The sequence below is a fragment of the Brassica rapa genome, chromosome A01 (genome assembly GCF_000309985.2).
Source record: "Brassica rapa cultivar Chiifu-401-42 chromosome A01, CAAS_Brap_v3.01, whole genome shotgun sequence".
Classification (NCBI taxonomy): Eukaryota; Viridiplantae; Streptophyta; class Magnoliopsida; order Brassicales; family Brassicaceae; genus Brassica; species Brassica rapa.
This window is the reverse complement of record NC_024795.2, coordinates 17,856,934-17,875,173: the sequence shown is the minus strand read 5'-3', so window position 1 is coordinate 17,875,173 and position 18,240 is coordinate 17,856,934. Positions and strand designations below refer to the sequence as shown.

At 33.5% G+C, this 18,240-nt stretch overlaps 1 protein-coding gene and 1 long non-coding RNA gene across 3 annotated transcripts; one reads left to right on the top strand and one right to left on the bottom strand.

The window, feature by feature from the left end:
- Positions 1-1,453: 1,453 nt before the first annotated feature.
- LOC103829125 lies at positions 1,454-5,981 on the bottom strand. Of its 2 annotated transcripts, XR_004450743.1 has the most exons (3): positions 5,809-5,897; positions 5,108-5,722; positions 1,454-5,009 (listed from the first exon to the last, which is right to left on the bottom strand). It is a non-coding gene; the product is annotated as an uncharacterized LOC103829125 (long non-coding RNA). The 2 variants fall into 2 exon arrangements; XR_625454.2 differs by having other exon boundaries at positions 5,108-5,981.
- Positions 5,982-12,849: 6,868 nt separating this feature from the next.
- LOC103829108 lies at positions 12,850-15,197 on the top strand. Its single transcript, XM_009104780.2, has 5 exons — positions 12,850-13,413; positions 13,485-13,626; positions 14,138-14,297; positions 14,727-14,879; positions 14,968-15,197. The coding sequence occupies exons 1-5, from the start codon at positions 12,909-12,911 to the stop codon at positions 14,971-14,973; spliced, it is 966 nt and encodes a 321-aa protein (XP_009103028.1). The 5' UTR covers positions 12,850-12,908; the 3' UTR covers positions 14,974-15,197.
- Positions 15,198-18,240: the final 3,043 nt, after the last annotated feature.

Sequence of the window (18,240 nt, the reverse complement as noted above, 5' to 3'; positions counted from 1 at the left end):
ATCAACTACAAACTCATACTGACTCTGTGAACCACACCAGGAGATCTTGATCCATGTGAACGACGAAAGACGGTTACTTCCTAACACTGTGTGCTAGACTATCTGCCTTTGAGTTTTGCGTCATTGGTACATAGATGATCTGTGATCTTATGAAACTTTCTCTGAGGGTCTTAATATCTTCCAAATAATTTGCAAATGATGGCAATTCAATATCAATTTGTGTCTAATATCATTTAAATTAAATTATATACTATATAAAAATATAAAAATATGTTAATTTCAAAATTTGTATTGAAAAATTATTGAGATCTTAATACTTTAATTTTGAAATTTGTATTAAAAAAATCACACATTAAAAGTTTTATGATTAACGGTTTAAATTTTTGTTACATCAAATATACAAATAAATATACAAATGTTAATAAAATCATATGAGTACGAAGTGTCAATAATAAATGTTTTTATATTTAAATATATATATACATATATATAAATATTTATGTCAATATCATTGAAATTTGATTATATATCACACAATATAAATAAAATGATTGTTTTGATTTATTTACCAAAAACATGATTGTAATAAACAAAATATATTGCTTTTGATTTACGTTCTTACTTTAATGTATATACTTTTATGCCAGGTTCTAAAACGCGGCCGCACCGCCCGATTAAGCGGCGGGGAAACGCTAGGCGGAGGTTGAGCGAGGCGATTTCGTCTTGTTCGGCCAATAACTCGGAGTCGTCAAAAAAAAATTAAGTTTTTGAGGTTTTGAGCTTATAATCGAGTTCTAGATGTTAAATCTATAAGTATTAAGTATAAACATCAAGAAAAACACAAAAGAAACGGAAGAAATCGGTGGAACAAAGCTGTGGCGGCTCTGCAATTAAGTTTGCGAAACCCTAAAACATATTGGGAAGAAGATGATTAAATTTACAACTATGCCATTAATGAAAAAAACAAAAAAAAATAGCAAAAAACGGAGACAGGTATCGAACTCGCGAACTGTCACTTATATTTAAGCTTCAGAAACCACTTTGCCATAGATAATATCAATACCAGAAACGGAAATCACATATTCATATCTATAATTTATCAGAAAATTGAATATTCATTAAAAATTAATCCCCGATTAATCTCCGATTAATCTCCGATTTTTCTCCAACTCGCTAGGCCCAGACCGACCGCCCGACTCACGCCTAGCGCGATTCCGAACATGGCTTTTATGTATACAAGTTATTTTTTAAATATATGGGTTCTAATATGTTATTTGGTCCTGACAATCCCAAGACTACGCTTCTTCAAATAGAAGTGATTTTTAATATTGGAAGAAATATATATATTATTTTATTCAGATTAAATAATTTAGTCTTGATTTTTATTTCTAAAAGATTTTAATGAAATATCATGAAAAGATTTCAGTCACCTCTTTTGAGTTTGTTCAAAGAATGATCATTCGTCTAATATTTGTTTCTTCTTAATACTCTATCTAGCTATTATAATTGTAAGAATAAAATATTTTAAACTATTTATTATAATTTTTCTAGTTTATCATTTAATAAATCAAATAGTTCTTGGTTTATACACAATTTACATATACTAGAATGGTAAAATATTATATATATATTTTATCGGCATACTTTTAAGTAGCTAAACCTCAAAAGCGTAGGTTAATAAAATAACTAATTTTTTTGTTGTTTTAGAATTAGATGATTTTTAGACCGAACTGGTGAATATACTAGACAAACATTTATATTTTGGTTCTGCACTTATATTCTATAACAGTTTCATATATTTGATTTGAATGCTAACATGTGAAATAAAGTTTACCAGTGATTTTCTTTAAAATTTTGATTCTTAGATATGTATTTGGAGTGAAACTAATTTTTACAGATGTCCATATTTTTTAATTGACACTTATGTAATTCACCGAATTCACAAAATAAATTAAAAAAAAACTCATATCATTGAAACATAAATGATAACGAAATAGAAAATGAAATCACTTATGGAGAGTCAATAGTAAACAAATTAAGAGCATACAACTTAATCCACTTTCGTCAATTTACAATCGATGTTGTTTATCTGGTTTTGGTGATTTGTGTCAGCAACAAAACTTAATTTTATTTTGTGCATATAAAGTTTTAAAAATATGTAAAATGAGTTGTAATATGTTAACTCTTCAACAACGATGATACATTTAAGAGACTAACATTTGTATTCGTCATGTTACAATCGATAAAGATCGTAGTGTTGCAAAATGTTAAAACCATTTAATAAACAAACATTAGTTTAAAAAAAACTCACATCGCGCATGAGCGCGGGTTATCATCTAGTTCATATTAATAAGTGAGCAACATTTCTATCTACAAATAGGTATATATATATAACCTGTATTTTACTTATAAATAGTAATAAACAAGGTCTTAGTGATTAAAGCTGGAGATTATTTTGCATTAGCTTCAAAAGTTTGAGCACTCAAGGTCTTGTTAGACTTTAAATTGTTTGTTTTGCTTCTTAATTCGCATGGGTAAGATGTTGTTTTCAAGCTGTGTTGTATGTGATTTGTCTCTTAGCAATGACCTTTAAATCTTGATGTGGCCCTCAGCAAGGCTTTGATTGTTATAAACGTGATGGAACAAACGTCAATGTTTGCTGCACCGAAAACATTGACATTGTATGAGAACGTAAAATATATGGAGCCCACTGTCACTATGCACACACAGTAACTTTATCTTTTTACTTCTATATATACGAACGTTTTCGTTCGATTGTAAAACACACCATCTCTTCTTCCTCTTATAACATATTCTCTCTCGTTATTACCTTGTATTAGTAGTATCTCTTTTCTGCGGGTATAAAATTTCGCTCTTATTTAAATTTCTCGATACTATAAAATTATAAGTTATTTTATAACACGTTATCAGCACGATCACTCTGTGATTCGGTAAAATTTATATGTATCATATTTACTCTGCTATAATGGCCGGTATACCGCCTATATTATTATTTATCATTTTATAGTGGTTGTTTTAATTATTACTTATACTAGATATTTTACCGCGCTACACGCGGTTTGTTTGTCTATAAAATTTATATAATTTTAATATTAAATATAACTTAAACCTTAGATTTTTTTAAAAGGTTTTTTAATGTTTATATTATATCATTTTTTTGAAAGATTATTTTTTTTCTTAGAAATATCATCACTTTCTATTTTAATATATATATATATATTATCTTAAACATATTAGATGTTTCTATTAATCTTTTAGTAATCATATTTTATTCTTTCTTAAAATTTAAAATACTCTACATTTAATAAAATATAAATGTCTTCTATTATCTAATGTATATTATATATATTTTTATAGATCATCTGATTGATTTTTTAAATTATTATTTGAAGTATAGTTAAATAACCTTTGCTTCATATAAATATATAATTTTATAAATGTGTAATAATTTTGAATATTGAAATCTGTAAATATTGATGACCCATGAAAATGATTTAGTAATTATTTAAGTTTTGAAGCCATCATTTATTTTTAATATTAAAACTGTTTGGCATTTATTATTTGTAAAATTATTTATTATGAAAATGTGAAATCTGTAGTAGATTTCAATACGAACGATTCCATTTTTAGTTAGTTACTACATAAAAGTACTTTGAATAGATTTCATTACACACATGCAGATATATTAGTCATTGGTATTGGAATATCGTTTGTATGTTGAAGTAGAAACATATTTTCACTATTCTTAACCTTTAGACGGTGGAATAGCGAGAAGTAAATTAGAATTTTTTTTAAAAATTGTAAAAAAAAATCACTGCATTGATTGGTGATGCGCTAACCTTGATCTTTACACACATTTATTTCACATAACACTATAAACAAACGATGGACAAATCAAACGATATATTAAATTATTAATAGACTCGAGGTAACAATTTGAAAAAGTCTTTGTAATGTGATTTACTGATTTAATCAAAGGCTCTAAACAGCTTATAAATTTATAATTTTCATCTTATAATTTTGTAACTATAATATATAAAAAGCTTATTTCTATTTTATATTGACATATATGATTTTTAAGAATTTTAACACTTTTAATATTTAATTTGTTTCTTTATGGTAGTTGAATTTTGTAATATTTTAATAAATATTAAAATATTTTATGTTAATTTTAGAATAATTAAAAATATTTTAGATGAATCTTTAATATTAATAAATACATAGATATAAATAATGGTGAAAATATTGAATAAAGAATTAATTAAAAATTAATTATGATAAAGTTATTCACTTATCTTATTTTTTTTTAGTATTGAAATATATTGTAAACCCTAATTGAATATATTCATGATTCACTAATCTTTATATATATTATCTTATTTAAATCAATCCTAAACCCTAACTTGTTAACGAAGGTTTTCTAAATTGAGAAATTTTATTGATTTGCAAAGATCTCTGAGGTTGTCTCGTATGGTCGACATGTCATGACCATTAGAACTGTATAACCCAGCTGTTAACTCATAAGGGTATGATTTTAGCCTGGGTCATGGGTATAAAAGAGGCAACTTCCCAAACTGAGAATGCAAGTGCCAGCAATGACATATATAATACTTTGATAATGTTGCTCATATAATATGAAAGCAGAGTTGACGCTCTTGCAAAAATCACTTAAGAATTAGAATAAGAAATACAACTAATCATGAACTGCATTTAAATTATAATTCAAGGATGATTTTGATTAAGAATTTGGTTTTTTTTTAATTCAAAAAAGTGTATTTACATGATGATTCAAACATGGAAAGATTGAATACTCTGCAATAAGCTGCAATACAGCTAAAACAGATTAGTAAAATATTCATCATTATCAACATAAGAAAAAAAGAGAGTGGTGAAGTACATGCTGCAAGACAATTGCTTCTTGAGAACAGGTAGGAAACTGCATTATCCTGATTCCAACCATTAGTAGACACTACAAAGCATATCAGTATCTGGTGCAAACCAAAACATGGTTACATCTAAAAAATATTAGCTGGTTGAGAACAATACATAGCAAAAAAATGACAAATCAGCAGGGTCGTTTACTTACCAACCATGTATGAGTTTGCAGAGTAACTGCAGCCAAAAAAAGAGCAATCTTGAAGGTAGAGATTGCCGCCAACAGCCTCAAGATCTTCACCACATGCATCATTGTCCTTGAAACAAAGATTATGTAAGATGTAAGTAAGGTATGTAGACAGCAGAAAACAACACTAAAGCAATGCACTTTCACAATGATCTCCATAACTGGAGTTTGTTATAAACACAAAACACTCAACTTAAGACTATTGAAATTGCTTTTGAGCAATGAATCCCAAGCTCTAGAACTAACTTCGGTCTGAATGCCGCCGCCTGAGTGTTGCGTCCAGAGGGCTTGCAAAGATAACACCAGCCATGACTTTCTTCCCCGTAATTTGCACGTCGAAGGAACTGCACACTCATAAGAATACCTGCATCATTTATCGAATGTGTGATTGCAGCCTTCCAAACCCATAAGAATACAAAGCTTAATAGAAATTTAGACAGGAGAAAAGTAACTGATTTTATAAAAAGAGCAAGGGCATTTGGGGTTCATGTCTATTCATTGCTACGGTTAGATTGACGTGGAGACTGACTCACATGTTCAACGCCTCCAAAGTCAACTTTCATAATTAGAAGAAAATATCTGCAAACCAATATATGCCCACAACTCAAAGCTAAATCTCGGGTTGATCAGTGAGACAAAGTGTTTAAGCAAATTAAAAGTGTTACCATAAAGCTGAAACATGAAGTTCAAAAACTAATTAACATATTCAATTAGCATATAATTCTCAGTTAAATCAGTGAAGGACAGAAATTTTATGCAAAAACTTGAAAACCAAACCACTAATTGGTACGAAAGGTATTACAAATTTGAAACTTGACGTTTGAGACTTGAGATAAAAGAGAATATGAATTTTTTATCAACCTTATGGTTGAGATGAATATTCTTCCTGCAAAAAATAAAAACAGAGCAGGATAAAAATTCAAAGATATTAAACAAAGAACGGAATAAAAAGTTTGATTATGAGATTAATAAAAAGTAATAACTTGTCACCGGAATGGTTAACCATCTCGACTGTAGACAGATCCTCAGTTGCAGCTCCGGTGGCTGTAACGGCACCAGGAAGGCCTAGATCTGATGGATCTGAGGTTACTTCAACAGCTATCTCCGAAGAGAGAGGCGCAGAAGATCGGCAGACAGAGGAATTGGAGGAGGCAGAACCAGTGGGGCTACCGCTTGCAGACTTGGACTTTAGTTTCTTCTTCTTCGTCATATGTGGCGGCGGAGACTGACGCCGTGAAAGGCGACGGTGAGCGGCGAAGGACAGGGACCTCAGCTTCGTCGGTTTTGGACAGAGAAACTTTGATTTTGAGATTTAAAATCAAACACACCTGAGCATCAAGAGGAGGACGCTTGACATTTCGAGCCGCCCAAAATCTCAGCAATCGGACCTCCACTTTTGAAGACATCGACCAGCCTTAAGATCACGAAGAAGAACATATGAAGTTTCCATTCTACCTATTTATAATTTTAAAAACACCGCCTTGAGCAGGGTAAAGTAACATAGAATGTGGCTTTGAAAAGGGGAGAATAGGAATGAACACGAAACGACTATAATGAAGCTTAAGTCGAGTCTCAGCGTAGAGAATCTCAGGCGCCACCGCCGACCATCGAAGCCTTGTAGGGTTTCTTTTGAACTCGGCTTTTGGGCCAAATTTTACATCTCACGGATTGAGTAAAGAAAACAGCCCATTCCCCCGCGTGACATGGCAAAAACACAGCTTTCCATTGGACGATTTAATTGGCTGACGTGGACACTCTCCCTACTCCTCATATATCCTTTTTAATATAGTATATAGATATATTAATGCGGACAGTATGTCGCCTCGTTAATAAACCTTGATTGCTAATTACACTATAATTATTGGCTTGGCTGTGCCGCCGCACAATCTATTTAATGTTATAGTTTTTCTATCACCATAATACGATTGATATCTATTTGTTCATCATATTATGGTTATTATATAAATATTTGGTCACCTACATAAAATATTATAAAATTTACGGATTTACAGAATTTGGTTGACTGATTGTTACAATATTTTCAGATTGATTTTCGGTTCAAACGATTTAATCCCAACGGTCACAAAGAAAAAATTTCAAAATTTTTACCCTTTTCAACCGGCTATGAACAGTATTTTCATCTATAAATATACTCATTCTTCACTCATTTACTTCATCCAAAATATTTCATCTTCTCTCAAATATTTTCAAATCGCCACACTTCGGTTTTTCATTACAAGAAAGATGATTCGTATATTTTTGGTTTTATGTGCAATTCTAATTTTTGCTTCTATGTTCGGTCTTTTTATTGGAGAATTTGCTCCTGAAGAATTTACGCTTAATGTCGGTTTACTTTTCTATGCATTGTTTCTCCTTGTAATTGCGTGTATTATTAATATAAATGGTTCGCTTTAAAATTACGAAATTCTAATAAAATTTTTATTTTGTGTTTTAGAAATACAAATGGCAAACATCGAGAAACTTCAGTTCCCGGCTCTCAAAATAACTAGCGAAAACTACGTCGGATGGGTCACAAACGTGAAACCATATCTGGTGATGAAAAAGATAACCGAAACGATTGTAATCGGTAATAAATCGCCGCCCGAGCATATAGCCGAGGCGATAATCTTCCTGAAGAAGCATTTAGATGAGAATCTAACGCACGACTATGCAAGCGTCGAAGACCCAGCTGAACTGTGGCAAGCTTTAAAAGAAAGGTTTGATAACCAGAGACAAGTCAACCTCCCTCACGCTCTAGAAGAGTGGAAAAATCTGAGGTTCCCAGATTTTCAGAAGGTTGAGGATTACAATTCCGCTGTCCTGAGGATAGTTTCACTTCTGAAATATTGTGGTAACCCTGTCTCTGAGGCAGAAATGATGAATAAAACATACAACACTTTCCACAAACAGCTTCACTTCTTGCCCGAAATTTACAAAAAATGCGGGTACACAAGATTTTCTGAATTGATGGTTGCGCTCATGTTGGCTGAAAAGAACAATGAGCTCCTGATCAAAAACCACAATTCCCGACCTACGGGAGCCAAAGCATTTCCTGAAGTAAATGCTACGGCGGTAGGAAATTCGGAAAGGAGGAACCAGACCAACCGAGGTCATGGTCGTCGTTTCAACAACAAACGTGGAAAAACTTACAATTCCAAATGGAAGGGATCTAACAAGTGGGTTAGATCCGAACAAGTTTCTAAGGGTAAAGAAACTCAAGGGGATACCACCCAGAAGCGTGAGACAGTGTGTTACAGATGTGGCTGTAAAGGACATTGGTCTCGTACATGTCGTACTCCTCCACATCTCTGTAAGTTATATCAAGAGTCTACGAAAGGCAAAGCTAAAGAAGTGAACCTCACTGAAAACTTTGAAGGAACATCGTACCTCGATGCCTCCGACTTCGCAAATGAGCTGGACTAGACTACTCCTGAAAGAGAACCGAGATGCTTATACTAAGACTATTGAATAGTTTTCAGTATTGTCATGTGTAATTATTACATTTCCTATTTTAAACAAAAAATGATGTTTTAACGTCACCTTAATGTATAATTATTGTGTGTTTCCTTATATGATTATTATATGAATGAATTTTATGTTTTTCTTTTATTAATATTGATGACAATTTCAGAAATGGATCGAAATACTAATGGAGCAAAATCCAAGAAACGGATTCGTGAAATATGTATACCAGATAGTGGAACAACACACACTATTCTGAGACAAAAAGATATTTCTCTAATATAAAACCGACAAGAATTGTTGTCAATACAATATCAGGTCCTGCAGACGTGATTGAAGGAACTGGTAAAGCAAACTTTACGTTGCCAAATGGAACAAAATTTTCCATAAATAATGCTCTATATTCTCCAAGTTCTAAAACAAATTTGTTGAGTTTTAAAGACATATATCTTCACGGATATGATACTCAGTCTGCAGCTGAGGAAGGAAAGAAATACATGAATGTAACTTCTGATGTAACTTCTGAGCAATATGGCAGAAAACACATATTGGAAAAGTTTCCAGAACTTCCTTCGGGACTACATCATACTTATATCGATGAGATCGAATCAAACCTTGTAGTAAAACGGAACCCAGAAGAGTTCACATTATGGCATGATCGTCTCGGCCACCCATGCACTACAATGATGCGTAAAATCATAGAAAGTTTGCATGGTCATTCACTGAAAGTCCAGGAGATTTCTCAAGGGAATAAAATGACATGTGTTGCATGTTCTCTAGGAAAATTGATCGTAAAGCCATCGCCAACCAAAATCGATAAAGAATCACCAAAGTTCCTTGAAAGAAATCAAGGCGATATATGTGGACCTATACACCCACCTTGTGGACCATTCCATTATTTTATGGTATTAATTGACGCATCCTGTAGATCGTCACACGTTTGTCTATTATCATCTCAAAATGTGGCATTTGCGAGATTTCTAACTCAGATAATCAAACTGCGATTACAGTTTCCTGATTATACTATTAAAAGAGTTAGACTAGACAACGCTGGTGAGTTTACATCCCAAGCATTCAATGATTATTGTATGGTAACAGGAATTGATGTTGAACATTCTGTTGCTCATGTTCATACGCAAAATGGTTTGGATGAATCTTTAATAAAGCGTCTGCAATTGATTGCAAGACCATTGATCATGAGATCAAAACTTCCAACCTCTGTATGGGGGCATGCTATTTTGCATGTTGAAGCACTTATTCAGATCAGACCGAGTGCATACCATAAGTATTCACCACTACAGTTAGCGTTTGGTCGAGAACCAAATATTTCCCACTTTAGAATCTTTGGTTGTGCGGTATATGTGCATGTAGCACCACCACAACTTACAAAGATGAGACCACAAAGAAGATTGGGAATATATGTTGGTTGTGATTCTCCATCAATTATACGATATCTAGAACCACAGACTGGTGACGTCTTTACGGCACGTTTCGCCGATTGTCATTTTGATGAAAAAATATTCCCAGTTCTAGGGGAGAAAACAAAAATGTAGAAAATGATATCAAATAGAGTGTACCATCATTACTATATCTTGATCCTCCTACTAAAGAGTCTGAACTAGAAGTTCGACGAATCATGCATTTACAGAGTATAGCTAATCAGCTACCTGATGCATTTGCGGATACCAAAACGGTAACTAAATCTCATATACCAGCTGCAAATGCTCCTGCTTGTATCAAAATATCAAATGGGGAAAGAGAAGCAGATGATACACGTGAGTCTAAAACACGCTTGAAGCGTGGCAAACCTGCTGGTTCTAAGAATAAAAATCCTAGAAAACAAAAGGATACCAAGATAAAAGACACACCCAAAATAGCAGAAAGTATTTTGAAAGAAACAAATGATGAGAACACTGACAATGTAGAGCATCATGAGTCAGAAAATAATCATGAGATTTCTATCAACTACATCCATAATAAGAAGATATGGAATAGAAATGAACATGATGATGTTGATGATGCTTTCTCATATACTGTGTCAAGTGAAATAAATGAAGAAATCGATGATCCAGAACCAAAATCTGTATATGAATGTCAAAAGAGACATGATTGGAAACAATGGAAAGATGCAATACAAGCCGAACTTGATTCTCTTAATAAAAGAAAAGTATTTGGATCTATTGTACTCACACCTGCAGATGTGAGACCAGTTGGATACAAATGGGTTTTCATTCGAAAGCGAAATGAGAAAAATGAGGTTACGAGATACAAAGCTCGTCTTGTGGCTCAAAGTTTTTCTCAAAGACCTGGAATCAATTATGAAGAAACGTATTCTCCAGTTATGGATGCAATCACGTTTAGATTCCTGATGAGTCTAGCTGCTGATAAAAATCTAGAGATGCGTCTCATGGATGTTGTTACAGCTTCTCTATATGGATCATTAGATACTGATATCCACATGAAAGTTCCTGATGGTTTTAAAATGCCAGAAGCATTAAGTTCCAAACCTAAAGAGTTATGTGCAATAAAATTGCAAAGATCATTATATGGGTTAAAGCAATCTGGACGTATGTGGTATAATCGTCTCAGTGAGCATTTAACAAAAGAAGGATATGTGAATGATCCTATATGCCCATGTGTTTTCATCAAGAAAACAATGTCCGGATTTGTAATAATCGCGGTATATGTTGATAATCTTAACATTATCGGAACTCAGAAGAAAATACAAAATGCATCAGACTATCTCAAAGGAGAATTTAAGATGAAAAATCTTAGACAGACACATTATTGTCTTGGCCTACAAATAGAGCATTCACAAAATGGTATATTTGTGCATCAATCCACATACACTAAAAGAGTGTTTGAACGATTTAACATGGATAAATCAACTCCTCTTAGCACCCCGATGGTCGTTAGGTCACTTAATATTGAAAGCGATCCATTTCGACCACCTGAGGAGAAAGAAGAGATACTTGGTCCGGAAGTACCATATCTAAGTGCAATTGGAGCGCTGATGTACCTTGCAAATTGTACACGGCCTGATATATCTTTCGCTGTTAATTTTTTGGCAAGATTCAGCTCATCTCCCACACGAAGACATTGGAGTGGAATTAAACATATTTTTTGTTACCTTCAAGGGACCATTGATTTGGGTTTGTTTTACCCTAAATATTCAAAAGGTCAAATGATTGGTTTTGCAGATGCAGGATATCTTTCAGATCCACACAAAGCCTGATCGCAAACAGGATACGTTTTCACGATCGGAGGCACTGCTGTATCTTGGCGTTCTCAGAAACAAACGCTCGTGGCTACTTCTTCAAATCATGCTGAAATCATCGCACTCCATGAAGCAAGTAGAGAATGTGTTTGGCTAAAATCAATAAGCCGACACATCTGTTCAAGCAGTAGGATTGACGGAAATACAGAGCCAACTATCCTATATGAAGATAATGCAGCATGTGTTGCTCAAACAAAGGACGGATATATCAAAAGCGATAGAACGAAGCATATTCATCCGAAGTTCTTCTCATACACTCAAGAGCTCGTGAAAAAGAAAGAGATTGAAGTAAGATATGTTCGATCATGCGACAATGCAGCCGACCTTTTTACAAAATCATTTCCGACTTCGGTATTCAGAAAACATGTCCATAACATTGGAATGCGTCATCAGAAGGATCTATGACTGCTCATTCGAGGGAGAGCTTACGTAGTTGTACTCTTTTTATCTTACTATGGTTTTTTTCCATTGGGTTTTCCTGGAAAGGTTTTTAAGGAGGCAACAAAGACGTTAAGCAAGAAGTAATAATGACACTGGTCTCCAAGGGGAGTGTTATAAACGTGATGGAACAAACGTCAATGTTTGCTGCACCGAAAACATTGATATTGTATGAAAACGTAAAATATGTGGAGTCCACCGTCACTATGCACACAGTAACTTTATCTTTTTACTTCTATATATACGAACGTTTTCGTTCGATTGTAAAACACACCATCTCTTCTTCCTCTTATAACATATTCTCTCTCGTTATTACCTTGTATTAGTAGTATCTTTTTTCTGCGGGTGTAAAATTTCGTTCTTATTTAAATTTTTTGATACTATAAAATTATAAGTTATTTTATAACATTGATGACTTTTTTTTTTTTGTGAAACCTTTAAAATAGTATATGTTCACGAATCACAATGGTGCAGTTTCCGGTTTAGTTTTGGTTCGGTTAGTTCAATAATACAAAAAAGTGAATACAACACAACAAAGATAATGTCTCAGTACTAGTGAAAAGGCGAAGAAAGAGTGAAGACCCAAAGATGCGATCGTTAGAAGAGCTATCTCCGTTAGAAACCCTAGAAATAGAGAACGGCCTCTCTCTCGTCTCACGCGTCAAGCTCTCTCTCACAATCCACCCTCTCGTCCCCTCCGTCTTAAAGCCCATCGACGAATGGCAGCTCAAGCGATCCTTGATCGACTTCCTCAAGAACTCAACCTTCCCCTCCGTGACGATCTCGGAAGAAGACATCGTGGTTCGGCGTCACAGGGACTTGAAGAAAAGGAAGCGTGATGAGCCAGTGGCGCATGGGTCGCTGCTTATCCGAGATTTAGGGTTTCTCGAAGGCAAGAAGAAGAAGAAGGAAGACGACGACGATGCCAAGGGTTTGGAGAAGAAGTTTGTAGAGTGGAGGAAGGTTTTGGTGGAGAAGATGAATGGTATTGAGGTGAATTTGGAAGGAGTCAAGTACACTCTCACTGTGGTGCTTCCTGTTTCTGATGATTTCGAGAGGTTGAAGAAAGATTGGGAGGAGTTTTACGCTTTTGGTAATCTTTTGAGGTTTCCTTGATTTTGAGATTGGAAAGCGTTTTGATTTGATTTGTTTTTTTTTTTTTAGGGCATCCAAGGGAAGGGAGGAGAGAGGCTGATACAATGATACTGAGAGGTGTGCCATCAAGATGGTTTGCAGAGACAAGAGTTTCGTCCAAGCCTTCTATGTTGGTTGCTCATACTATCTTCTCCACCTTTGGCAATATCAGGTTACATTCTCTCCAGTTTTCACTCAACCTAAATTTTCTCTATGAATGGGGGCAATATTGGAGTTGAGAGTGCTTATCACACTATTCATTGACTTTTTGTGGTGCTTTGGATTAACTTCATACATTTTCTTATGTATATGTTCCTCGTAGCAAAACAGAAAGTTCATCAATTTGCTTCGAAAGTGTGACACAAAGATTGATTACTAAAAACATTAATTGGTTTGTGCTTCTTTCGGTATAGAGATGACATCTTGTATGATATTTCTTTGCTAAGTGCAATCGGTGGACGAAACCCTTTTCCTAACAACTAATTTTGGTCTCGTTTGCACTTCTCTGGTTTAATTATATTATATCATGGTCATTGTATCGAACTTGCTGTGCCATGTACGTTGTAATGTTCAACTCTTCTAATCAGATGCTCTTCTTTGTTTTGTTTACCAATGAGTCTGATATTAAATTATTAATGCAATCAATAATTTCATGTTCTGCTGGTTTAACTAATCTTCTATAGGAATTTTAATGTTGCTGAGGACGATAATCTAGGTAAGGACGCAGATGAGTACAGTGGAGACCTCGTATCAGGTCTCTATTGTAAGATTGTTGTTCAGTTCGAGAAGTACAACGACTTTGTGAATGCCATGAAGGCTTTCTGTGGCCGCTCTATGCAAAAGGTAAAAGTATCTACACCAAGCATTTTACTAGACACGTCTTTTGGGGAAAATGGGAGATCGTGGAATATTAGCTTTCTCTGTTCTGATGTCTAAGCTCCTTAAATAGCACCCGAGTTTGATCTATCCGCTATATTGTTTTTGTTGGATGTTTCTGCTGATTCTGGAACTCTCTTGTATGCAAAACTATATTCTGCTGCTGTGTTTTTGGGGGATATTGTTGCTGTATCCAAAACTATATTCTGGAATTTAATATCACATGTAAGTTGTTACCGGTTATGTAACATCTTTATACACCCCCTGTTCAGTAGCTTTGGTTTGAAAGTAAGTAGATGGAGTTTTGTTTGATTGTGTATAGGAAAAGAATTGGGGAACTTGAGGCATTGCAACATGACTGATGTAATCTGTTATTATTTGGGGTCATCTGAGCAGGAAGGTACTCGGCTAAAGGCAGACTATGAACTAACATGGGACAAGGTTGGGTTCTTCCAAAACTCGAGGAGGGCATCGGATCACAGAGATGATGGATACAGAAACGAGACTGCTGGATACAATACAGATGATTTACGTCGAAAGAGATTCAGGGTATGTATGCTTTATGATCATATATTTTTATAAAGTACTAAATCCAGACAAAGATGTTTCCTGATGTCTTAAACCTGTTTTTTGGCAGGAGTAAAACACTAAGATGAGGTGTAAGACGAACTTGGAAGTGATTTGTATTTTAGATTTATCTTTTTGAAGATCAGGATCGGAGTTGTGGTATTATGCCGGATGATCATCTTTTATTTTATGGTTAAAAAAGTACATCACACCGAACTTGGTAAAATACTCCACCTTTGAAACAATGAGGTTACAAACTTTGTTTGGTTACATGATTACATCCATCCAAGCTTTTGACTAGTATCGGTTGTACAACCATATCCGTAACCAAAGAATCATATATTTATATTTATCAGATAGAATTTATAATAGCAAAACTTCTAGAAGCACAACCATATCCATAACCAATGATTCATATTTTCTGAGTGATTAGAAATAAACCGATAAGGGAGGTAAAAAAGTCATTTGAACCGGACAAAATGATGAGTAGAATAAACGACTCAGACCGTCAAAACTCCTTGAGGTGACCGTAACCTATGAATTTTCCATTTAAGAATGTCTATAATTCTATAATTCTATATTGCGTCTGAGAAAGACCCATCTAAATATATAAAAGTCACCGTCTCCCTTTCTTTTATTCATTGGTTATATAATTGGTGATGATAATTTTTTCTTTAAATCTAGATAACAACGGCATTTATGCAAGAGAATACCTTAAAATAATATTAAAAACAGAATCAAATTTTTAATCATAATCAAATCTTGTAGGGTTTACATAAAAATCATATAAATATTAGACAAATGAGCCAATGTGTGACGTTTTGGTACTTAATCATGCTAACTAGAAAAATCATATCCTGATTTCTTGATGACTTTCATAAAGGGATCAAACTAGCAAGATTTCAAGCATGACTGCTACGTACGTCGCACGCCTGGAAAAGATAAACATGAATATTAACATCTTCAGAGACGCTGCAAGGTTGGTGTAAGACACGTTCCATCCGGAAGAGCCTGAATGTTAGGGCATCGTTATTGGTGTCCCTTAGGTTGAGGTCCTTAGCGTAGGGTCTCTTAACTTTTAACTAAAAAAGCTAAGGAACGGCCCTTAAATAAGGGATTTGAGAAAAGTCCCTTAGCGTTTTTAGTTAAAAGTTAAAGGACTCTACGCTAAGAGCCTCAACCTAAGGGACACCAATAATGATGCCCTTAGGTCCCTAGTCTCAGTCGTAAGGACTGGATAGTCTGTTGGTTTTATTAAATCACTCAAGATGCTCACAAAACTTCATCAACTAATCATATACCTACATCTCTTTTTTCCTAGCCTGTAAGAATTAAGTAAATTTTAAACTAGCCAATGAGGATAAAGCTTTAGAGACTCACAAGTTTCCCATATCTAATCCACAACTCATGATTATGCAAAGTGTAGTAGACCTAAAATAAGCAGCAAACGTAATGTCTATTGTACTCATATAACAACCAAAGGAGCCACAAATATCATGACATTTCAACTAGCTCTCATCTGCGCCCAAAAGACCCATCTAATCTTTATCCACTATCATTCAGTCTCTAGTCACATACTTGAAATCTTGAATCCACAGCATTGCTATTATAACAAACTCATGCAACTCATCCAGTACCGTATTTATTTCAACTCCGTTTACAAATAGATTCTAGATCCCTCGTTTACAAATGAAGAGAAGAAAACAAAGTTTTATGATTTCTTTTCTAAAACTAAGTGATAAATTATGAGGAAAATTTCTGTTTATACATTTAGTGGAGAAAAAGAGATAAAATTGAAAAACTGTTGATAATTATTGTTGTCTTTAGTTAAGAATGGTTTATATTAGCTCGACACCTCATTGTAAATAGGGTATTTTCACTCCATACACACACATTTATGCAAAATTTGCTATGTAACAAAAATCACTATTATACACTGCATATGCTTCAAATTTGCCTTGCTCTGATCCAGTTCTTATCCAACCGTAGTCTACAACGGTACTCTTAAGGCAAATAGTTAATTTCATCATTTTTTTTTGGTTTTCAAGCAAATTCACTCTTGTAAAAATAAATTACTGTTTATTATTTTATTACATAAGTGATAATATTTACACTACTAAAAGGGGAATATAAGCTCCATTGAACCTATCCACCTCAGCAAATTAAATCAACCAATGAAATATGATTTTTTCGCCATGTCACTATTTATTGAATCCAATAAAACACTTCATCTTCATTGTTCTTAGTCTCTGAAATTGCTGTTATCCTACATTTAAGAACCTCCATTTTTAAAACTTAGTTCCCTTCGTTGATCATTTCAAGATGAGAGATGATGATGTTTCAACTTCCGTTGTTTCTCTCTTTATAACTCTTTCTCTGAATCTTAGCCAAAGGTATCACTTCTTATAATTTGGAATCCTGCTAAATTTTAGATGTAATATTTAGTTTACAAAAGGAAATAAAATAACCATACATTACATTCTCATCTTTATTGTGTTAATCATGTTATTCTTTTTTGGTTTTGTATGATGGAAACCTATTTTACAACACATAATCCATGATACATTTGAGAAACTAAAAATAAAAACTTAAGTTTTTTTTCCAAAATAAAAAATAAAAATAGAAAACTCTGTACTACAAAATATATGCTGAACATAGTAAAAAACATTTGGTTTAAATGTGTCAGACAAGAATATATTCTAAATTTACATTAAATACAATCTAGAATGCAAAAATATACATGCAAAATGACAAGTTTTACCAAATTATACCATATCATTCGCGTGTAAATGCCCACGTAGTATATGGAATAATATGTTCAAATAATATAAAAAATTTCAGATCACATGATCCAAATAACAGACCACTATTTTAAAGGAATAGATAAATATGAAAAGTTATAAATTTTAAAATTACAAGTAACACGTAAAATTGTAGGACAAAATAATTAAGTTCAATAAATAAAATTACATAAAGTTAACGAATTTTTAAAAATAAATGCAAAAAACAATACAAAATATAAATCGCGCGTAGCACGGTTAAAGAATCTAGTATAATTAATAGACAATGAATAACTTTATGGACACGACTTCACAATGGATAATTCAACATGTATATCTTACGTAGTCCCAAAAATAATTTATTAATCCATGTTAGATAAACTTGTTTATATCAACGTGACACAACTCACATTTATGCGGAAATAAACTTGAGTAATATATTAACTTTTGGATGTTAAAAAAAAACTAAATATTTATTTAATAAACGAATCTTAAATTTGATATGACCTTTTAACTCAGTAGAACTTCCATCAATCAAGAAGTCCACGGTCCACAAATTATTG